General features: G+C 38.0%; 1 protein-coding gene across 1 annotated transcript in view; it reads right to left on the bottom strand.

The window, feature by feature from the left end:
- The window catches only part of FAM172A (family with sequence similarity 172 member A), a 333167-nt gene that overhangs the window by 122470 nt on the left and 185423 nt on the right, over nucleotides 1–25274 (bottom strand). Inside the window, exons 9-10 of the mRNA XM_042447786.1 lie at nucleotides 7108–7224; nucleotides 4304–4388 (exon numbers count right to left, since the gene is read on the bottom strand). Coding sequence (XP_042303720.1) covers nucleotides 4304–4388; nucleotides 7108–7224 — 202 coding nt within the window. The remainder of the gene's footprint in view (nucleotides 1–4303; nucleotides 4389–7107; nucleotides 7225–25274) is intronic.

Below are 25274 nucleotides of genomic sequence, written 5' to 3'. Positions count from 1 at the left end.
TTCTCCCCTATTTGAGATTTGGAAGGCTTATCCTTTTATACAAACTGCCAATAAATACATAAACAAACAAACAAACAAACAAATAATCAGTACTGTAGGGGGTCATAAAGACAGAAATGTTTACATCATGTAATTTATAAATGTGGACAATATGTTAATTTTACGGAGAAATGTAAAATTAAATTAAATCAATACTTTCATTTAGAATTCAGGTAGAACATATAAACTTGTTAATAACTGAATCCTGATTGCGATCCCTGCATGTCAGAATGTTGACTGTTCCTTATCACTATTTTGAAAACCTGGCAACACTAAGTGGATCATAACAACCTTCATTAGTTCATACTAAAAAAAAGAGATAACTTCCACAAAATAAAATAAACATTTTAAAAACCTACCATGTAACTTCTTTATCAGAAGGTAAGTTGGCTAAATATTTAGAACCTGACATATCACAGGTATCTCAAAGTATTTTCAGTATATGAATCTGCTATGGTCAGAGTGCAATAAACTGCTGTGCAACAAATCCAACTTTACCAACTTGCTTTAGCACAATTGGAAAAGTGTGTGCCTATTTGTATACATAAAAATCGGGTAGGAACAATCTTAGACCTCCCTCCCCAGACAGAAGAAGGCTGCAACTCTATAGATTCTTAAAGGAAAACGTACATTTAAATTCAATGTGATGTTCTCGTTTCATAGGATTACACTAACTCAGTGAAATCCTCAAAGCCCTGTGCCACTGTCAGATTGAGCAAAGAAAATGAAGGAGGAGTGTCTGGATTCATAGAATCATGGAATCATAGAGTTGGAAGAAACCACAAGGTCCAACCCCGCCATGCAGGAACTCTCAGTCAAAGCATCCCTGACAGATGGCCATCCAGCTTCTGTTTAAAGACCTCCAGGGAAGGAGACTCCACTACATTCCGAGGAAGAGTGTTCCACTGTCGAACAGCCCTTACTGTCAGGAAGTTCCTCCTAATGTTGAGGTGGAATCTCTTTTCCTGTAGCTTGCATGCATTGTTCCGGGTCCTAATCTCTGGAGCAGCAGAAAACAAGCTTGTTCCCTCCTCAATATTACATCCCTTCAAATATTTAAACAGGGCTATCATATCACCTCTTAATCTTCTCTTCTACAGGCTAAACATCCCCAGCTCCCTAAATCGTTCGTCATAGGACATGGTCTCCAGACTCTTCACCATTTTAGTTGCCCTCCTTTGGACATGCTCCAGTTTCTCAGATTTGGTCCATATCTACTGCTTTCCTGCCTAATGAAAACCTGGTGTTATGAGAGGCTTCACTCAGTGAAGCTTCATACGGCATTGATCTGCTATTTGAAGAGAAAAATGGGACAGGAAATAAAGGCATGGGACTATTTTGAATTGCTCTTCTGCTTCATTGGCATTCTGGACTCTCACCCATTCAAGGCCTAAGCCTGTTCATTTCTTATAAAAGTTTTATTCTAAGAAACGAATGCTTTTGCTTGCCTTGACTAAAAAAAACACACGCACACAAACTAAGTATTTTTTGAAATATGATGTAAAAAGTATATATGAAAATATTTGTCATTAGTGTAATGCATTTTAAAATGCATTTATGGAAAAGGATTTTTTTCATAAAGCAAATGTAAGTTATATATGTTGGCATTATAATTTCCTAAAGTGGCAAAACTTCTGAAGCACTGAAACAGTGCTGAAGGCACTTGCTGAAACAGCAAGACAGATCCTGAAAACAGTTTTACAATCCTAATGGACAAAACACAAATGGGAAAAAGGAATAAAATGGATGGGGAGAGAAAAGGAAAACCAACAATTCAGTTTAAAATTCTTTAAATTCTTAAGATGTTCATAGCTACCACTATGATGTAAATGTGTGCTATAAGCAAGCAGGTTTTTTGTCTGTTCTCATACACACACACACACACACACACTCACACAGAGAGAGAGAGAGAGAGAGAGAGAGAGAGAGAGAGAGAGAGAGAGAGAGAAATAAAGGATAATCACTTGTATATGCTTTGACATCTATGAGATCAGATTAGTTGACAACACTGGCTTAGTTGGAAGCAACACTAGGATTCATATAATCACTTTCACAGAAGATATCTGACTTTTCAAATGTATAGTCTTCCCTTCTTAGTACAAGATATAAAATGCACTCATACTTTCTTGAAAGGTAAGTAAGAGAGGATGTTGCAAAACTTTACCTGTAATTCTTAAGACACCTCCTCTCCCTACCACAGTAATAATGATTTCTTGCAGCTCAAGAGACAAAAAACTAATTCACACTTGCAGTTTACCAGTCCACTAATCCACCTTGAGATGAAGTGTGAACCCAGCTGCTCAGGAGTAATTGTCCCCTAATCCTTAGCAATTTGCACTTCATTAATGAAGTGAGAGTTAATTCTTGCTACTACCTTGCATGCAGTTCCTGCTCTAATTTTGCTAACCCCCCTTCTTATATCATCAAGATGGAGATAAAAGGGCCACTTCAGTCTGTATTGTTATATCTTCAGCGAGAAGAAGCACAGCACATCTAAAGATACACTGAGCCTAGGTCACCTACAACTCCAGTGTCCACCAACGGTGAACACTAACCGTGACAACATTGACAGAATGTAATGGTCACGTTTAGTGCCTACTGACAAGTGATATATTTCTTGACAAGGTGTTAAACAAGCTTATTTCTCCTAGATAAATTGCATGCAGGTAATTCTCAGATAACATACCTTTAGAAAATGAACAGAAGTGCTAAGATCTAACTGTTCTATTTGCAGAGTAAAAAAGCTCAAGACATTGATGCTGAGATCAGCAATCAGGAAACATTCTACTTAGGGAGAAGAGAAATTTCTACCTGCCTTCTAAAAGACAGCAAAACTGATTTCAGTTGCAGATATTATAGTGTGAATATGTAGTTGCAAATATTGCCATATTTACTGTAATGCATATGCAGGACAAAATTAATGAAGAGACTAAAATATACTTTGTACTGTGTATTCAACAGAGTAAAATGGAAAACATTTATTAACACAAACTAATATCACATGTTTTAAGGGGGGTATTATGTATATATGGATGTATTTTAACCTGTTGTACGCCACTTTGTTTGCCTGGCAAAAAGCGGGATAGAAATATTTTTTTATTATTATTTACAAACTATACATAGTAGGAATAACAATAAGAATCTTTTTCTGCGTCAGCTCATAATTCAAACTGCATAATGCACTGATACGGAACCATTTTTGAAGGAGTGGGGGCTTGAAATATATGTGCCTGTTTGTCTAATCTTTAAATACGGTAATGCATTTTTACATTATTTTGAATATCTTTTGAATGAATGAATGAAATTTTATTTCTATACCGCTATTCCTTGCAGATCACAGCGGTTTACATCATCTCCATCAAAAGACAATATAACAACCCATATCCCAACAATACAAAAAACCCACCCATAGCAATTACAAACAATACAGAATAATCTAAAAACATTCCATACAATCATTCACAATCTAAAACCAATTAAAACCGTACAACAAAGATAGCTGGATCGAACTGCAAGTGTAGCTTTTAGTAAGAGAAAAAGCAATTAATGGAGTTTTCCCTTACTTACCCTGTATATGAGGGCAGAATGATGCCTCACCGTGACAAGAAAGAGAGGGGTTGAAGGTACAGGCAATCCAAAGTATTTCTGTTTTGGGGGACTTGGGTCCCAAACACACTGCAGAAATAATCCCGTTTGAGACCACTTTAACTGCCTTGACTTAATGTTAGGGAATTCTTGGAACTGTAGTTTATTGTGGCACCAGGGATCTCTCTGACAGAGAAGGCTCAATGTCTCACAAAACTACAGTTCCCAGGATTCCCTAGCATTGAGCCAGGGCAGTTAAAGCAATCTCAAACTAGATTATTTCTGCAGTGTGTTTTGGACCTTACTGATTAGACAAGAGCTGTCTTTCAGTGGTACCTTCTTTCTGCCTAAAATTCACATTATTAAGAAGGAGCAAACAAGATGTGGAATAAGAGAAAAGAGAAGGTGGTTTTCTCTCAGGGAAGGCAAAAGGAAAAGTATCTGCAGTGTTTATTAATCTACAGAAATCTGAATGTTTATTTCAGGGTAGTGGGTTTTGTATTGGTAATGAATGGGGAAGATAAATCAGAATTATAGATTTTTTAAAAATTAGATCTTGAAGATAATTTAGTCCAACACATTGAGAGCTCAGAGGTAAAATAAAATTTAGTATGGAAAAAAAGACATTAGTAATAACACTTTGAAAAAATGGCTGACTTCTGAACTAGTGTTTCTATACCTGCAGAGACTCGTGGGCAGTCTGGTAACATGGATTCTACTGAGGTATCCAAAGGTTCTGAACTTGACACCCAATTACAGCAGTTCTGTTATAAAAGAAAAACAAAACTGAATCAAGAAAATGTAAAATATGCCTTAATTTTTTGGTACTCACAATAGAGAGACACAAGTGTCTGCATGCTTAAGTATGAGCTCACACCAAGGAAAAAAGCACCCATCCCCACCACTGCATTTATATATGAATACTATACCTGATGTGTAGCATAGATAGAGGGTAATTGGACATACAGCTCCACTGAAAAACATATTCTGGGATTTTTCAGCCAATTGGAAAAATAAGAATGGCAAGAAGAAGAATATAATGGCTGTCTGGTAAGCAGTCGCTTGTGGCTCTAATCAACATTTTGATACTTAGAATGAAACAGGTGTTATTAGCTTCTGCTGTAAATGCTAATTAGATACATACAATCAGCCCTTCATATTCACGGATGCAATCATCCATGGCTTGAAAATATTTTTAAAAATATAAATTCCAAAAAGGAAATTTTAATTTGCCATTTTATATAAGGGGCATTATTTTGCTACCCCATTGCATTTAGTGGGGCATGCACATCCATGATTTTGATATCTACAGAGTGACTTGGAATCAAACTCCAGCAGAAACCCAGGGCTCAACTGTATTTCTGCATATGATGAAAAGAATAACTGAATGAGATTATCTTAGTTTTGTGTCCCAACACTTTCTTGAAAAGAGTGTGGCCCACAAAAGAGCCCTATTGGGAATAAAAGAGATTACAAGAAATTGCAGATTTTGATTTTAAAAAACCCAGAAAATGTAAAACATTTCTTTTATTAATCAGCCATGAACTAGTAGTAATATATCTCTTATTTACTAATATAATAATTGCAGTTTGTGGGGTGTGATGGCTCAATATATACTTAAGAGAATGGTTTCAAAGCAGCAGATAAAGAAAAACGCGAGTTTTCATGTTGATATATTTAAAGGTTTACCAACAGCAACCTACCCAGGAGCATGATGATTTTAATGTCCAACGATTGTCAGCTAAATATTTCCAATTATACCCAATGCTCTGTCTTAAAATTTTAAATTTTAAGCATGCTTCTAAATCTGTATACTCATTCCTCTAAATATTTAAATCATAAACATGATGGAGAATAAAATAATCTATCTTTTTGCTAAAATGTGAAGATGCATTATTCAACTTTAAAAATTCAGTAACTACATTCATACATGGAAGGAGGGAAATAATCAAATTCCCAATGCATACAATTCAAATAAATGACTAAAGAATACAGGAACATTTCTTTTATTTCAATTATTTCTTTTAAGGTATTTTATTTCAATTATTTTAAGTTAATACAGTAATTTGATTTCAGAATCATTGTTTCTACAGGGGTTGTTCTTCTGGAAAATAAACACGAATTGTATATTTTTAAATGCTTGCTGCTGTAGTTGTGCACCATGGAATCTTTCTTCAGTGTGGAAAGATCCTTGACTGGTAGATCAAGTGTCTTATTGTAGTTCCTTAATTCATTCTGTCTGGAAGAAGATGTCAGCTGTGTTGCAGTGAGGAGAAAATTTCAAAGGCTCCAATCCCCACCAATAAAGGCAGAGGAATGGCTTTTGAATAGATTTGTCAAGGCAACCCTACTGTTCTGGGACCAGGGAGAGCAGGAAGAATATAAAAGAAGGGTTGCTGTATGAGATTAGAAAGTGAAGTTCACAAAGCATGGCAGATTTTTGTTAGAAACAGTGGATCAGTGAAACTATTGAACTGTGTGAAAAACCCATGAAAACATTTAGAAATGTAACTGGCTAGTGTGTTTGTTATCCTTTCACTAATATGGTTGAGATGGTACTATATCTATATTTCACAAAGACTTTAAGATGCATGTTTGTATGCCAGGTTTTAATTAACAACAGAAGATGTACTGTATTTTTTCATAGTAGAAAATTACAAAAGCAGCGGAATTTTTATTAAGTATTATATTAATTTGATATAGGTAAAATTACAATAACTGCTGATAAAACACTGCATCAGAGAATCTGATAGAAGATTTGAATACAATTAGACAGTTTTATATATAATGTGCCATACGCCTGTAAGAACTACATATTCTCAAATGCAGAGTGAAGATATGAAAGTGGAAGATTTGTTTTATCTGTTACAATGTTATTTAATAAACTTTAAAAATTGTGACTCCTGCTAGCATTAACAATAGGTAGTTATAACACAGGGAAGACAGAGGCCATGAAAATAGATATTTCAACTATTAATACTTTCAATGGAAACTATTAGCACTACTCATACAAAGTAGCTCAGAGCAGATTTAAATCAGTGTGCATTCTACCTATTATCCTAAACTAGTGATGTAAAACTATACCCAGGTAATTTATTTTTTATCAGAGAATATCTGTTAAGAGGAAGATAGTATCTACACAGTGCCTTTTAATTGTGTGCAGTAGGAATCATTTGCCTAGAACCACCTTAACTGTCCTAATATTTCACTAAATCAATAGCATAACAATATGTAATATTTTAATATAGTATAAAATACTACATATATGAGCTTCTTTCATATCCCACCCATATTTGAGATCACAAATCATTATTCTATTTTAGAAAGTACTAGACTGGCAGCATCACCAGGAAAGACACATTACAGTCTGCCATTTTCCTTTAACACATATTGCAGCTGGGAAAGGGATGCAAACGAAGGAACAAGGTAAGCTGGAACCCTGTATGTCAGCTCATACACTTGAAGACAAGTATCCAAACTCACTTCTCGCATCCACTCTCGAATAGTTTTGCCAGCTTCTTGATGCCATACATTGTGAACTGAGTCTGTCAATGCCACAGCAGTAACTTTATTCTTCACTTCTGCCTCTCGTTGAATCATCTGTGAAAAACAGAAATAAAAAAGTCTCACCTTTTTTAAAAAGTCAATTTTTAAACAATTTACTAAAGTGCTCAGTGTTTTGGTTTCTCAAAATTTCTACAGATCAGAGATACAACAACATTCTGGTCCTGTATAATTTATCCTCACTTTCAAGCCAACTAGTGCCTTATAGCTGCACTATGGCTCATGGTAGTCTTTGTCCCCCTTGTTACTGTTATTTGTGCTTCCAGTACACAACGGCATGACTTGGACACAATTGTAAGCCACTGTTAGTATTAACTGTGGCTTGTTGAACAAGACAGGATCCAGCTTCCATTCAAACCAAGTGTAGTCTGTTTTGCTCAATATTTATAGCATTATGAAAATAAAGATGCTGAAGTCCTTTCCATTGCTCAGAGGCTTGCAAGGCATCATCATACCACTAGTTTTTCTCTATACTAGCTGGCTGTATATATGGACTTGGGAACACACACATCCTTTCTCAGAGATCTTCAGCAGCTCTTGACATGCTTCTGACCAAAACACAGTCCTAAAACACACTATTCTTTCCTCATTCCCACGAACTTCCTTGCTCTCTTTGTCAACCAACTTCCTCCACAACAAAAACCTTTCTGCTGTGGCCACTTGCTCTATAAATGTACAACTATATTTACTAAAACTGATGAACAAGCAGAAGACCAAATGTTATCAATAATGTGGACTCCTTGGTTATAAATGTGGGAATGTTGCAGAAATAGGTATCAGTCCAACTGTTTGTCTTAGCTGGTGTACATCGATTGATTCAACAGGAACATAATAAGTCAATACTGAAGCACGTTCTGTTTATTCAATGAGTTTAGACCAACAACTGCATTTAGGCCACAGAGCTCTGAAAAAAGTAAGCGAGAGAGGTGTTTTGGGGAAGCTTTTAGGTCACACTGTAATCTGTGCACTAATGTATCATCTGCTAAGAACTAAAGTGTGTTTTTAAATATATCCCTCATTAGATATGTATAATAGCATTTGGATCCTTCTCCTTTGTTGCAAGTTGCAAGGTGGTTGAGTTAGATTCTCGGAGCTTGTTAGGAGCTTGTTAGTGAGAAGGTATGCAGGGGCAGGAAGGTTTTGTAGCTTAGTGAGGGAAAATAAATGGTTGTTGTCAGATAGAGTGAACTGGGGGAGGGGGCAAGGCAGGTCAGTAAAAGAGACAGGAAAAGTCTCTCAACTCTGTAAGTGGGTATGACCTTAACTTTAAAAAATTCGAAGAAACAATAATGCAACACTGAGACTGAAAAGCCAATATTAAACAATTGTTTATAAATCTAGTTTCCCAGCCCCCAAGTGTAGTTTGTAGTCTAATTGGGTTAAGAAATAGAAACAAACTAGGCATAAGCTAGACAAATAACAGTTTGCTGTCATGTGTGAATCAGGCTCATCAACTGTGACTTAGAAAAAAATCTCCAAACAAAAATGGTGGGCAACAGATAGTACAATACTAGATCAAGAATAAAAGATACAAATCATCATTATTTTGATACTACATAATATTTACTGAATTTTCTGCAAAGGCTAGCTCAGCATTTTAAAATTACTATATTTTGTTGAGTATGACCACACTTTAAACCCTTAATATCAATTTAGCACCACAGCTAAACAAGACACAAAAACTATCACTATAATACAATATGAACATAGATATTTTCATGTCACATCAGAGCAGTGGCCCATTTATCTAAACTACAGTCCTTATGATTATATACAAAAGGTGAATTTACACAATCAGAGTGTGTGGTTATATATTTGTGGTGATTACCTTATTATGGAAACAGGCATCTGTTGGATTTATTTTTAAACATATTTCCTCTCTGCATGGCAACACATGGGTCATGTACTAACACTTTAATGCTTGTACTGATCCAGTCAGAATATTAGCCACTGAAGTTTAAAAATTGGCCAGATCCACTGTTCTTTTTATCATTAGATTGAGAAATGTCTTCTTGGATTGCATTTCCAGTGTTCACCAAACTGTTGAACTTTGGGAAACTACTACTGCAGAAAATACCAAATTACTCAAGGTGGTAAAATCCAAAGGAAATAAAACCACTACAAATTATTGTAGTACAGTACACCCAATCATACAGTGTCTTTTATCTACATAATTATAGCACTGTGATGCTGCTTAAATTGCTATGACAACATACTATGGAATCCTGAGGATTTTAGTTTGGTGAGATACTATGGCTCTCTGGCTAAGAATTTGAGATCCTCTTCCCTAAACTGCAAATCCCAGGATTTGCATCACATCTATGATCTTGGATCAGCTAGGCTGACTGATTGCCCACTATAGCAATCTTTACATGGAACTGCATTTCATGACCATTGTGAACTGTATTGGGGTCTATACAACAATGAAAAGGCTTGCTCCTGCAAATACAAAGTTTTAGCACGCTGCATGCATTCAGATTGTGCCAACTTATCTTATGGGTGCAATGGGCTAGGACTAAAAGAGGGGAGAATGAATTCATGGGAAAGGTAAAAGGTAGAGAGCACTTTAGGCATAAAAGAAGGGTCATGATGGAGACAAATGTAGGCCCTGTACAAGCATGTACTGAGTACGTGCTAGGGTTGCCCGGGAGTGTCCTTTTCAGATGCTCCCTAAACCTAGGATGTACTCAGTACGTCAAAATGGCAGCACCCTGTCTACATGGGCGCCACCATTTTGACGTAACAGCTGTGTCGTATCTAAACGGTGCGGTGCAGCCATTACGTTCTGGTGCTGCTGCCAAAACGGAGCTCTTTTCGCGCTGCATATCGCTAGCATGGCCTTTACACGGCCAAGCTAGCGATATTAAAGAGAAAGGGGCCGCTAGGCTCCTTTCTCTGTCTACTCGCCGCTGTCGGGGTGTCCTTGGGTCATGAAGCCCCAAGGACACCCCTTTCCAGTCTGCGGGGAAGCGACGTTTTGCCACTTTCCTGAGGCTTGGAAAAGCGGCGGGTCGGGGCCTCTGGGGCTGCCACTGTGGCAGCTCAGGCCCCGATCTGTCAGGGAAATGGGCAGGTGCAGGCCGCCCCAAAGGGGCTTTCTGTATCCCGCCGTAGTCTTCATTAAAGGTGCAAATGTGCTCCCTAACTGAAAGGGCTTCGAGCTCTGAGAGACAGAGAGCAGAACGGATAGCTACCAGAAAGGCAATTTTTAAGGAGAAAAGCCTCAGGAGAACTGCTTAAATGGATACTTTGTGAGTTGCTTTAAAACGAATGACATGCTCCAATAAGGGGAGTGGTGACAGACTAGAGAAGATATGATAGCATCCCTAAGGAACCTTCATACATGGAGATGCAAGAAATGTGGGACTCCTTGGGTATTAGCCTGCCTTTTTGAAGTATTTGGTCTAAGGCCAGCCCTCTCTGCAGGAAAGTCAGGAAGTTTGAGACAGATGCCCTATTATACTGAATAAACTTGGTTTTGCACCATCTAACAAACCCTTCCACATGGCATCATAAATCCTTGCTGTGGAGTATCTGTGAGAGAGATATGTGTCTATATACCCACATTTTTTCCCAGAAATTTTCATTCAAATTCCAGGTGGCTACCTGGAGCCAAACCATGTCTAGATTCCAAAAGGGACCCTGAGTCAGCAGGCCCAGCTGGAGCTGTCAGAGCTATTCATGAGGACCAAACACTAATGTTTCCTGGGCCAGTAGGGGGCAATGAGCCCTGCTTGAGCCCTCTCTTCCCTCACCCTCCTGACTGCTCTGGCAATTAGAGGAACAAGATGGAAAAGGTATAGGAGACCCTGCAGCCATTGTAGGGTGTTTTTCCCCTTTGCCCTTGGGCGTGGAAACCTGGTGGAAAACTTGGAGAGCTTGTGATTTGTCTTTAGTGAAGGTACTGAATCTGATCCCCAGTTGAAGAAAGAGCTCTGGGTGTAGACTCCACTCTCCTGGGAGCAAGGTGCGTCTGCTGAAAAAGTCTGCCTGGAGATTGACTATTCGTTGCACATGCTGGGCCAAAAGGGACAGGACTGTTCTTTCTGTCCACTGGAACATATAAGAACTGTCTCCCTGTAAAGGGATTGAGACTTGTATCCCTCTTGTTTTCTAATGTAGGAACGTGTGATTGTGTTGTCTGTGAGAATCATGTTTCCCTTGAGCTGTGGGGTGAAATGGAAGAGAGCTAGCTAGGCTGCTCACAACTCCAATCAATTGATGCTGTGTCTCTTCTCTCTGAGCTACACTTCCCTGACAATGTGCTCTCTAACCATGAAGACTGGCATCTGAGGTGACTCTAAGAATGGTGATCCTCTCTGAAGGTTAAATTGGCAAGGCCACCATGCTAGGGAGCAACTGATCTGAGGTGGAAGGCACAGCAACAGAGGCTTGTGAGTTGCAATAAGGGATTGATATGGTTGCAGGAACTACTGGAAAGAACTGGAATGAAACCTGGCCCAAGCACGATCTGGATTACTGATATCATGAGGCCTAGGAGCCTGGGCAAGGTCATGAGAGATACTGTGGTAAATGACCATATTCTCTGTGTCTCTGCCCTAAGGTTACTATGTCTTTTCCCTGGGATAATCACACCCTTGGTTGTGTCTGTCATATCTTCCAGATGGGTGATTGACTGTGAAGGGAAATCAAATGCTCTAAAGCTAAATAGGTGGAAAGGATAACCAGAAAAATAGAAACAATTAGAAAGAGCTCTGCTTTGGGCAAAGATAAAAAGAACTGGTCTCGTGGATGACCCAAGGGACTAGCTTGCAAAGTCTGTTTTGTTGTTTGGCTACTGCAAGACCTCCTTGTTTTTTTCTATCTGTCTCTGGGTGGTGACAGAGAAACCCAAGTCACATGGATTCTTCCTCTCACCAACACAGAGAATTTGAGATTCCCCTTTCTAAATTGAAAATTCCAGGATCTGATCTTTAATCAACTGGACTGACTCCTTGCCTTCTACAGTGGACCCTCGGTATCTGCTGGGGTTTGGCTCCAGGACCCCCTGTGGATAACCAAATTTGTGGATGCTCAAGCCCCACTGAATACAATGGCATAGTAAAATGGTGTCCCTTATATAAAATGTCAAAATCAAGGTTTGCTATTTGAAATTTATTCTTTTTTTTTTTTTTTTACTATTTTCAAGCTGTGGATGCTTGAATCTGTGGATAAAGAATGCGTGTATAAGGACGGCTGATTGTACTGCAGTGTTTACATAGGTTGAACATTTAACAAGCTTTTCTCAGAGCCCTCAAGAAATGTTCATCTATTTTCCAAGCATTCTTTTCAGGCTTTTAATGTTCTAATGCACACCATATTGAGCTGGGCTTAAACTTTTGTTGCAAAAAATTAAAATAAAATAATAATTACATTGAGTTTTCATCAAAGTTCTGGACACTAATTTGCCAAAGGCCCACAGAAATTATTTTAAAGACTCCAGAAAACTGCACAATACCTGAGCACAGTCCCTTGGAGACTTGGCATAGGACATAACTTGGAAAAGATCCTATATTTTCAAAAGAAGGCAAATATAAAAAGGCCCAACATGTTTGATCAAACTTTGAGAGAATCTTCCCAAAACAAATGAGTTGAAACTTAGTCAGACAGACGTTATATACTCTCTCTAAGCCCTTCTCTCAGCTCATGTAACTGGTAAGAATTGTACTCTAGTTCTATTCTGGCTGCTAGATATTAGCTAAAGGACTGAGGGAGAGCTAAGGGAACCAGTTATCCCTCTAGTGGCATCTGCAACAGTAGTGGAACAAATTATTACAGAGCTGTTCCTGCCTCCTGGTAAATAAATCCATCACTCTAAAAAAGTATTATATAATGGCTAAAAAAGAATAAAGGAGAATAGATTCCTCAACAAGGACAGCAGCTAAATTACCGTAGTGCACTGCTAATAGATGGAGCCAAACACTATCAAACGAAAGTTTGTTAAAAGGCTCTCAATGCAACATGCTTTACAGTTGCATCCCACAAATCTAAATGTAGAAAGGCAATGGAGAAAACTCTTATGGACATTTTGAAAAATGATTATGAGAGTTAAAATTATTATTTTATTATTTTAAAAGTTTCTTAGAGATATAAAAACTTTAGGATTAGGAAGTTTCAATTTTCATAACAGATGGAAATTTCCCTACTTGCTATTTAGTCAAAGGGTCTCCATGATATATTGTATGAGATTAGGCATAATACAGGTTGAGTATGCCTTATCTGAAATGCTTGGGACCAGAAGTGTTTTGGATTTTTTAAATATTTGCATTTATGTAATAAGATCTCTTGGAGATGGAACCCAAGTTTAAACATGAAATTCATTTTTGTTTCATGTACACCTAATACACATTGCTGGAATATAATGTTATACAACATTTTTAATAGTTTTGTGCAAGAAACAAAGTTTATGTATGCTGAACCATCACCATTAATAAAAAAAATCACCTGAACCCCACCATAATAGAGAATTACCAGCCAGTTTCTAATATTGCCTTCTAGGGCAAGGTTCTAGAATGCATAGCAGCTTTCCAATTCCAAGGGTTCCTAGATGAGGGAGATTATCTAGATCTAGTTCAATCTGGATTCAGAGCTGGAAAAAGACACCTTTGGTTGCCTTGTTGGATGATTTAAACTGAGAACTAGAGAGGTGGAGCGTAGCCCGGTTTTACTAGACTTCTCAGTCGCTATTAATGTAATTGACACTTTCTGGTAGGCCTCTCTGACATGGGACTCGAGGGCACTGTTTTATAATGGTTTTGGCTCTTAGAGAAGGTGGTGTTGGGGGTGCCTGTTAAACCTCCTGGCGATTGGCTTGTGACCATCCTCATGGCTTGGTTCTGTCGCCTATGCTGTTTAATATGTACATGAACCCATTAAGATGGAGATTTGGGTGCCAATATCCCCAGATTACTTGATCAGAATGGTGACTGCAGTCAAGAAATAAGAAAAAAAAAACCTAGGAATGAGAAAGAAAGATATGAAAGAACTAGACAAGATCCTAAAATGTAAAGATATACAAATGACCAATAAAGTTAGAACCATTCAAGCCATTGTATTTCCCATCACCATGTATGAATGCAAAAGCTGAACAGTGAAGAAAGCAGAGAAGAAGAATATCAACTCATTTGAGATGTGTTGCTGGAGATGAGTGCTGAGGATACTGTGGACAGCCAAAAAGACAAACAAATGAGACTTTGAACTGATCATGCCTGAAATCTTCTTGGAAGCCAAGATGATCAAATTGAGGCTGCTGTACTTTAGCCACATCATGAGAACGCACAACTCATTAGAAAAGACAATAATAGGAAAGGTAGAAGGTGGTAGAAAGTGGACAGGGTCTCAGAGATGTCTCATCCACAGGGCTATCATGAATTGGGGTCAACTCGAGGGCAGTCAACAACAACAATCACTAGTATGATTATGGCATCCATCTTTTTCTCTCCTTTCCATCTATTTCCATGGAAGCTGGTAGAGCGCAAAATGGCTGCTTGCTATAAGTGATGTACTGGATGAAAGTGAACAAACTGAAGCATAATCCATACAAGACAAAAGGGTTCTTGGCAATGGTGTCACTATGATTGGCGTCATCTGGTACAGTGACTAGCAGCAAGAAGAGCGTCTCTCCACCCCTTGAATCATGTCTCCCCTCCACACTTTACAGACAGGCTTACATGGCAGAAAGGTGATTTCCGCTGAACATATTTGGGAAGCAGTACTGTCACCCCACTTAGGGTGTCACCCAGTTGGGTCTGCACATCTCGCACCCCTATTGCTACTTCTGGTTCTTCGTCAGTCAAAAGCCTTCAGCCTTTACACTCCTCTGAAATCTCAGGTTTATAGATTGAGTGTATTCCTGGACTCAACCCTGAGTGTAGATGCCAAGATTTTGGCAGGGGTCAAGAATGCATTCACACAGCTGAAACTAGTGAACCACCTGCACCCATTCCTAGAAATCTCAGATTACACCCTTTTTGGATATTATTACATACTCAATGTGGGATTGTCTTTGGAAGCTGTTTGAAAATATTTAAGAGCAGTTTTGAAAGTGGTACACAGCAGAGGCAGGGAAAGGTCATTCTAACAGTACATGCTAAGTAAATTAGGATATTATGGCATGAAAGTGTGAGATGGTCCTACGTACATAATAGGAAACTCAGTTTAGTAACAGTATAGTGACAACCCAGGTTGAGTCACACTTGCACAATATACAAAATATGACAGGAGACAAGTTTTCATTATCATAGAATCAATTCTAACTTACGCTGGTACCATTCCATGGAAAAATGAATATATTTCCTCATCACATTGAAATGCAGCCAGATCCCCATAATCAATATAATTAAACTTTGGTTCTGAGGAAACCTAGGAAGTGGTGTTTGTTATGTTATTTGCAAAAAAGTGAGGGTGGACAGTTTCTCAAACCAAATATTCCACCTAATGTGCAAATCTGTTTTCTAGCTCTGGGTGTTAAGGATTGTAGAACACAATTAATTCTGTACACACAAAACGTCCTTTGATCTCGGGGAATTTTCAAATCCCTCAGTGTGCTGGAATTTTCTTTAGGTTGGAATTCATGCAATGCGATTTTAAAAAAAATCTGATGCATTAGACTTAAGCTTGAAACTAAGGAGCATCTTTGAGTATTAAAGTGAATGGTTCATAAAGAGACACCAAGCTTTCTACCCTTGTTATTTAAATATTTCCTGTTTCTTTTCTGTTATAAAAATAGGATAAGACAACATTAACTTGTCTTATACTTTGAAATGTTCCTGTTTATTGACCTTTACTGTACTTTGAAATTCTCCCTTTCATTCTTTCAATGTCTGACTAACTTCAGGAATGAAAAGTTTCTTCACAAGCAACATTATACAGGATGGACTCAAGTCCATGACTTCCTTTATTGAGTCAACCCATTGGTAATGTGGTATCCCTTTTTTCCTACTGTCTTTCACTTTACTGAGCATTATTGTGCTTTCTATTGAGTCAAAGCATCTCAAGAAAGTTCCAAATATAATAATTTTGGCCTCAGTGTATCATTGTGGATTTTAGGAAGAGTTCAAGCTTGATTTGTTCTAGGACCCATTCATCTGTCTTTTCGGCAGACAATGGTTATCTGTAGAACTCTTCTCCGGGACTAAATTTCAAATGAATTCATTATTTTTCTCTCAGCTTTCTTCATGTCCAGCTTTCACAAGAAACTGGAAATATCATGGCATTAGTGAATCTGACCCTAGTATTAATTATACCTCTTTGCACTTGATAATCAATCTAGTTTCTTCAGAATTGCTCTTCCAGGTCTTAGGCCCCAAACACAAAAGCCAAATAAAGCAGCTTCTGGCTGCTGTGCGGACATGATGTTCAAATGATGCATACCCCCAAAGCAGATGGAAGCTGCTCCGATGCCACAATCCGGTCCTTTGGACAATATCAAAAAGGAGTGGAAATAATCCAGATCCTGGCAGTACCTGGCTTGGGACCATGGCAGCGGCCAACTTTGGAAGTGGGCTGTGTGGTCGCCATGGTTCCGGCACAACAAGGGCCAGAGCGGCCTTGGCTACTCTTTATCGGCTGTGTGTTTCGCCCCTTAGTCTTCTTTTGATATCTTAACCAGTCTTCTTTTTGATTAATGAATGAATCAGGTATAGAAAATCTTCAAGTATTTTGATGTCTTCATCATTCACTTTACAGTTATTTAAATCAATTATGTTCATTATTTTTGATTTCTTAATATTCAGTTGCAATCTTTGCTTTTACACTTTCTTCCTTAAGTATCATCAGTAAATTGTTCCACGGCTATTTTATGATAGTAACATGGTATCTTCTGCATATCTTAAATTAGTGATATTTTCCCCTTATATTTTCATACTTACTACCTTCAATTCTAACACCGTTTTCCACTTCTGCACATAGAATAAATATATAGGGTGATAAAATGCAGCCTTGTCTGATTTCCATCAACTGAAAGCTATTCCATTTCTCCATATTCTGTCCTGAGTAGCCTCTTGTCCAGAGTAGAAGTCATGCATCTGGACAATCAAATCTTGTGGTACACTCATATTTTTTCCTTTTAGTGATCCATAGTTTTTCTGAACCCAGACTTGATGTTCGGCATTTCCTGGCTGATACATAATTCACAGGTTGAGAATCTCCATTATTTGCAAAACACAAATGCTTTCTATTTCACAGAAAGCTAGCCATAAAAAAAAAATGTATCAGACATATTTGATTTCACATATTTTAAAAAAAGAATTGGATGAAAATGTTTGGATTACATTAGCCCACAACTTAAATCTGACAACATAAGTACTATCTTACTGGCCAAGACCAATATCAGTTCAGCATAGATAACTCTTCACAGAACAATACAACAACAACACTTTGACAAAATGCAGAACTATGACTAACATCATCATTTTCCCCCTCCTGTATAATTTTTAACACCTTTGCCTGCTAAAGTAACCTGTGATGCTTCAAACGCTTGCATCATGTATTTTGCGCAATTTGGTTGGCCAAATAAAAATATCACTGTTTTGTGGATTTTAGATGTGATTGTACTTTGCTATATGGCCAACACTACTACCCCTGAATATAGTTCAGCATTGGATAGTTAAATACTGTACCTTTTGGAACCTCTTTTTCCTCTGGGGCATGCTGCCTCTGAACATGGATATCTCATTTAGCTACCACAGCTAATAACCACTGACAGACCTACTGTCCATTTTAAAAACATCTAATCTAGTGTCCATCACCACATTATGTAGGAGTGAATCCCACCAGTTAACTTCATTCATAATTACCTTGTCTGTCTCAGACTGTTGATTAATGTCAGTGGATGAACTTAAATTTCAACAATATCAGTCTATGTGATGAATTCATTGTATTATTTCTATATCATTCATAATTTTGTAAATATCATGTTCACCATAGCTTACCTCACAAAAACAAAACAAAACAAATCAAACAAACAAAACAAAAAACCCAAAATGAATTATTTGCCCTTGAAGGGAATGTTTTTCAATTCACTGACACATTTTAGTTAACATTTTAGGATTTTAGCTGTATACTCTTTTCCCAATGACTGGGAAGAAAATCAGGAGTACACATAATATTTTAAATATAGCTGCATAACATATTAATATAATGGTGTAATGTGGTGATGAGAGCCAGCATAGCATAATGTTGGACTAGGGCAATGGGAGACCAGGGTTCAGTTCCTTGCTCTGCCATGGAAACTCAGTGGAAGACCTTGGGCAAGTCACATTCTCTCACCCTCAGAGGAAGGCAGGGCTAACCCTCTCTATAAATAAATTCTACCAAGAATACTCTGTGATAGATTTGTCTTAGGGTTGCCATGTCAGAAATGACGTGAAGGCACAAAAGAACAATAATGGTGCAATGATACTTGCCATTAGATTTTCAATCTCTTTCCTATTAATGTCTAACAATGAAATTTGTTTCCCTCTGGTTGACACTGCATAATGGTTGACATTTCGAATGAGAGAAATATCCATAATGATTTCAATATCTGTTTAGTGGATAACTAATGAATTTTATATAATTTGCTAACTGAAGATTTAAAAGGACTAAGTCAAAACCATTTTTTTAAGAAGTTGCACTGATGCTGTCTTTATAGGAGCCTTAACAACAGAATTGACTTGTTCATTTGTCGCACAGGATGAGCTGATTGTCACATGACATACATTCATGAAGGCAATAGCCACATAATATAAAACATGATATAAAAACAAAAATGAGGGCAATTATATTTACAAAGAACTCAGGTATCTCCTTCAGAATATGTTACATGAAGATTTCTCTTCAGAGAGCAATAACAATACAGGGGGGTTAGTTAGTAAGAATGAACTACATTATTATTACTCAACAGTTCCTCTGCTGTTGTTGTTAACTGCTCTTGAGTCAACTTTGACTCATGATGACCCTGTGGATAAGATATCGCCAAGAGTCTCTTCTCAGTCTCTCTGCTCAGGTCCTGCAGGCCCAGGCCTGTGTTCTCTCTGGCATGTGGTCTTCCTCTCTTTCTACTGCCTTTCATCTTTCCTAGCATTATTGCCTTTTCTAATGATTCATGTTTCCTTATGATGTGGTCAAAGTACAACAGCCTCATTTTAGTCATCCTGGCTTCCAGGGATAGTTTGGGTCCATTTGTTTGCCTTCTTGTCCAGCCACAGTATCCTCGGCACTCTTCTCTAGCACTGTATCTTAAATGAGTTGATTTTCTCCCCTATTGTCTTTCTACCTTTCATAAATTTGGATTAATATCAATGAATATGATTCTCATACATTTAAATTTGAGTAGTGTTGTTCTTTGTTGGTCTTCCTTTATTTAAAAACAGATGTCAGCTAAAAACAGAGGCGTCTGCTGCCTTGAGTCCCTGTGTTGGGAGAAAGGCAGGATGTAAGAAAATAATAATAATAATAATAATAATAATAACAACAACTTCCTCCATAGTTCTTATTTTGCTTGTCTATAAATATAGCCATGCTTTTGTCTTCTTTTTCTCTTTGAATTGAATGGTACTCATTTCAAATTCTTTTTTCTTAAACATTTGACCTCTGTTCCCATTCATACTGTCTCTTCATATTTCTTCTAAATAAGTCTTGTGATATATCTATTATAAATCATGCCTTTCTTTTTGTTGTATTTAAAACATCCAGTTCCCTTAAGATGCACCTAAAGTCACACCTGTTTCATGTATCTAATGAACTGAGGTTTTAAAATTCTGTATGCCTTCACCTGTCTTTACTCTTTCCTATCCGTGTCCTTCTCTTTATTGAGATGGTAAGCGTATACCCATTATTCTATTCTCTTTACGCTGTGTTTTACCTTGTACTACAATTTTTAGTACTAGCTTGTTTTAGATGTTAAGAAATACTGGATGGAATCCAGAGTTTCATTCTACTCACAAGAGATCTCCTGTCCACAGTTCTACTCCCACCAGTGGAGTATAGGTGAAACAACATTTGCAATGCCCTTCCCTCTTTGCAGCTTCCAATGAAATGTAATTTTTGACAATTGCTTCATAGTTAATTCTTCCATAGGAAATCAACTGGCAAAATCCCTGTAAAAGCTCCTTTTTACAAAGTTTTGTTATGCCTATCCAGCAGCCCTTTTCTCCATTTAGTAGCACTGGCATGGGGAGGGTGGTTAAAAAAAGCTTGGAGCAACAAAGACTTTTGGTGTTGCATTGTAGCAGTGTGTTTGAAGGAAGGAATGCAATAAAATTTGAACTGGGTAAGAGTAGAATTCTGCTCTAGCTGATCTATAATCACGTGTGCCTGTTCACAACAGACAAGGTACACAGCAGCTGCTTCCAGAATCCCTTACTGAGTATGTATGAATGGCAAAGTAAGAGAAAAAAGGGACACCAGGGAAGCCTGCCTTACCAGCTTCTTTCACCAAAAAAGCATAGATCTCTACGTTTGGACAACAAGCATAAATGATATGAAAAGTGGAGGCTAATGAAAGAAAGAAAGAAAGAAAGAAAGAAAGAAAGAAAGATCGCTGGATGCAGTTTGGAAGAAACTTTAAAGCAGTCTCTACAGGGTTCAAACTATTTTTGTTTACTTATGCAAGGCATACCGGACTAAAGCTACTGCTACATTGCAGAATTAATGCAGTTTGAGACCCCTTTAACTGCTATGGCTCCATCCTAAAGAATCCTGGGAATTGCAGTTTGTTATGGCACCAGAGCTATCTGAAAGTGAAGGCAAAATATCTCACAAAACTACAGTTCTACAGTGTAGATGCAACCTTGATTATTTCATTTCATACATGCGTATAGTACCTTTGAGACTAACCAAAAGAAAGAAATTGGCATCATGAACTTTCGTAGACTTTAGGCCCCATATGGACTGGCCTGAAAGGCCAGCCTGGGGCTGGAGTTGGGGCATCATGTCCAGATGACGCATGCCCTGATTCCACCCCAGGGTGTCATGACGCTCCTCTGATGCTGCGTCCATATGCTGCTGTGTCGTTATGGCACTGCTCTAGCCAGATCGGAGCCAAGGCAACCTCATTCTGCAGGCAACCTCAAGCGTCAGCCCTTATTCAGCCTTTCGAGAACACCATAGCTGTGGCAGCGTAGCTCTATGGCTCATATAGCCGTGCAGCCACAGCTATGGTGCCCTTTTGAGGGTGCCAAAAGAGCCACTTTTTGTGGCTCCCTTTTTCTCCCTCAAAAGGCCAGACTGGGACCGCACCGTGAGGTTGCCGCAGCCCCAATCTGGCTAGGAAAGGGGCGGCCTGTCGAGCCCCTTAAATCTACTTCCTCAGATGCATTTTCAAAAATGCATCTGAGGAAGCAGACTGAAGTCTACAAAATCTCATGCTGCCAATTTCTTTCAGTTAGTCTCAAAGGTGTTACAAGATCTATGTACTGATTCTACAGACTAACATGGCTATGTCTTTGACAACACGTGCATATTGTTAGTTTTGAATAAAATGATTGCTGAAACATGAACTGCTCTTCCTTTTTGTGGTGTTGGACCAATTTTTACACTTTCCATGTTATTTCTGGTACCATATTTTTTGTTGAAAAAATAATGCAAACACATTTACCTAATTAACTGAGGTATACTGACAGCCCTTTCCTCTGTGGAAGGGAAACACTAGATCCAATCTACTGATGCAACCTGCATGCTATCTGGATGTGAAAAATGTTGACAAACATCTTAGAAAAGGCTAAGGATGCCAATATGTTTATAGATTTGTGGCTAAATCTGAACATTGAAACATTAAATTGTAACAAATATAAAGATACTTTTTGTTCAATATTTATATTCCCTCTACCTCAAATGAGCCTAATTTAGCCACTTATTGGGACCAACTGTATGTTGAAGATACCACCACTAGGTTTGTTTCTTCCAGGTGCATCTTAATGGGCAACTTTAATGCAAGAATTGGGCCCTTAAATAACTTTCTTTGTGAGCATCTCATGATTGATTAAAGCTTGCCTCCCTTTCCCTTAAATCTCCCTCGTGTTGGAAAGGATTTAAAAAGTTAATAATAATGGGTCATTCTTGATTAATCTTTGTATTAGTTAAACCTTTTTAATTTTAAACGGTTCTGAAACGTTCCCAAAAACTGATGGTTTTACATTTATCTCAGCCATAGGAAGAAGTACTATTGATTATGTGATAGTCCTGATTTGTTGAATTTAATTGCCGATTTTGAAATTTGTCACAGGACTGAAATTGAATGGGACGCGCCACCCCTTCTGCCCCGTGCATGCGCCGCGGCTTGAGCGCATACGCTCAAGTCCGTGTATGGTGCGCCCGCGTATGGTGCGGGCGCACTGTATATAACTCCGAGGGAAAAATGGTTAAGAAGATTAGTGGAAATGAATATCTCTTTAATTGGGTTATCAGTGGAATTTCTATTAGAAGATCGAAACCCATATATAACCAGGCTAATGGCCAATTTTCTAGTGGAGACAACAATACTATGGCTCAAATTCGAACAACGACCCTGATGTTTCTGTAAATTTTTATTTTAAATTTTTATTGTAATTTATTGTAAATGTATGTTGTTTTCTATGCCTAATAAAGGTTGACTGACTGACTGAAATTGTAACACAGAATTATTTGAAAACAATCCTGAAATAATTTTCCTATTACTACAGAAAGCCAAAGAATTGTCTCTAAACAGCAGTGCTTTCCAGAAAATTACTTCCAGCTCAAATTATTAGGCTACCATGTTGAAAACTGATATACCGAGCAATATTATGATACATATATAAGAGAGGTGGTAGCAGTCAACTAGTGGAAGATCTGCCATATGCATTGCTATTTCACTGCAGGCAAGCCTTTTCAACATCCATCTACTCTGGTATAGGAGTCAGACCCTATCTACTCTACTTTCCCATATGTATTTCAGAGAACTTCAAAGATCATTGGTGTTCTGTCAGCATACTTCCATCTCCATGAGTACATCAGCACTTGCATTGCTTCTTGAAGTCCCTCAGCCAGCTGATATTAAGATCGTTTCTGTGTCTAAAATATATGCCACCTTTGAAGAGTTTTCAGAAACTTCAGCTGGTCCAAAGAGCTGCAGCCAGATTTTTATTTTCAGGCACAGTTCAAAGTGCTGAGCTCTATATAGCCCAGGTCCAGGATATTTAAAGGATTGTATTCTCCCATATGAATCTTCCTATGTTTTGAGATCTGCTGGAAGGGGAGGGTGTGCTTCTATTTGTCCCATCACCCTCACAGTTACATTTGACAGGAACATGAGAGAAAGATTTCTCAGTGGTTGCTCTAGGCTTTGGAATGCCATTCCCAGAGAGACTAGATGGGTACCCTAATTATTATCTTCTGCACACAGTTAAAACTTTTTTTATTCCAGCAGGCCTCTGAGAATTTATATTTTTTTAGTGGAAACAGACTGTGTATAACATTGTAGACGTTTATTTGTTATTTTTATTTAATGGTTTATGTTTTTAACTGGTTTTAATTTTATGATTTAATTACTTTTAAACTTTTCTATGTCGTGAATTTTTAACTATTCTGAATCATTTTCACTCTTAAACCAAGAAAAAGGCAGGATGCAAATAATGGTGATGATGATAATGATAATAATAAATGGCAGATAATTTTTAAAAAATTAAAAATTGGGTAGTAAAACAAATGTCGGTGATGTCAGAGCCTGCAAAGGCCTCTGTTCATAAGCTTTTCTTCCTTCCTTCCTTCCTTTCTCACTTGTCTGAAAAAAAGATTCAAACTTATTCATAAGGACAGGCAATGGCTCTTCTTTTCTTAATACAGTTGGCTCTCCTTATCCACGGATTTTTTTTATCCATAGATTCAAGCATCCATGGCTTGAAAATATTTTTTAAAAAGTATACATTCCAAATAGCAACCCTTGGTTTTCCATTTTATATAGAGGCACCATTTTGCTATGCCACTGTATTTAGTGGGACTTGAGTATCCATGGATTTTGTTATCCACGGGGGATCCTGGAACGAAACCCCAGCGGATAGCAAGGGCCCACTGTATAAAATATCAAGAGAAACCTCACGAATTCTTGAAATAAAAAAGTCTCCTCCTTGTCATTGAGGATGACAGAACTGTACCAGTATTCAGAATATTCCATGCAGCCTAAATATTAATGTAGGCATGATGAGTCATATAGAGAGGACTACACCATTTTTCAGTAGTATCACAATCAGAATTGAGAGCTTTACTTCATACCAAGGGCAGATCCCTGGAAGATTCAGGAGATTTGAGATGCAAAAAGGCAGTTGAACAGAAGATGTTCTGAGTAGCTGGAAGGTAAAAACGTAGTAGAGTGTACAGTAAGTGTTTCTGCAAGGAAGACTGGAAGCTGCTGAAATCTTAAGAATATCTAGAAAAGCATCCCTAGGAGACAGACAAAGCAAGAAGAACGAGGTCATTCTTAGGGTCTGAACTGCATGAGCAGGAAGAAAAAGGAAGGCAAAGAGGAAAGTCAGAGGAACAAAACAAAACAAAAAATATTTTTCGCTGAGAAAAACAAGGAGAAAAAGCAGAAAAGTGATATGAGAGAGGCAAAAGTGAGTATGAGGATAATAAGGCTAAGTAGATCTAAAGGCCTTCATGATATAATTTAACCTCCCGATTCACCAACAAAACTCAGAAACAGCCCCCCCCCACCAGGTAACTGGAACTTAATGGGGGATGCTAATTTTTTTGTGCGGGGGGGGGGGGAGGAGGGCTTAAAATCCCCTAGTAAGCACTTCTGTTCAAATCAAACAGAGAGTGTTTTACAGTTATTTAACAGGTGTTTTTTTTTTAATGGTGGAGACCCAATTACCAAGCTCTTATATACACTTTGGTCTTCACAATCAGACTTCAATAAATCTCTGGAAAAAGAAACTGTCATGGCACAACCTCTAAGAATATATGTAGGTTTAATGCTCAAGCATGTGATGAATCCGGCACAACCAAAAAGGCAATTGTAGTGGAAGGAAAGAAAACTGATTATTGATAAAGTTCAGAGAATATGGACATCAAAAGGATCTTGAGGTCTAGTATCTTGATTAGGGTTATAATTCTCACAATCTTGCCCAGCAGGGAGAAAAACTTGAAAT

This window comes from Sceloporus undulatus, chromosome 2, assembly GCF_019175285.1.
Source record: "Sceloporus undulatus isolate JIND9_A2432 ecotype Alabama chromosome 2, SceUnd_v1.1, whole genome shotgun sequence".
Lineage (NCBI taxonomy): Eukaryota > Metazoa > Chordata > Lepidosauria > Squamata > Phrynosomatidae > Sceloporus > Sceloporus undulatus.
This window is presented reverse-complemented; position numbering and strand designations above follow the sequence as displayed.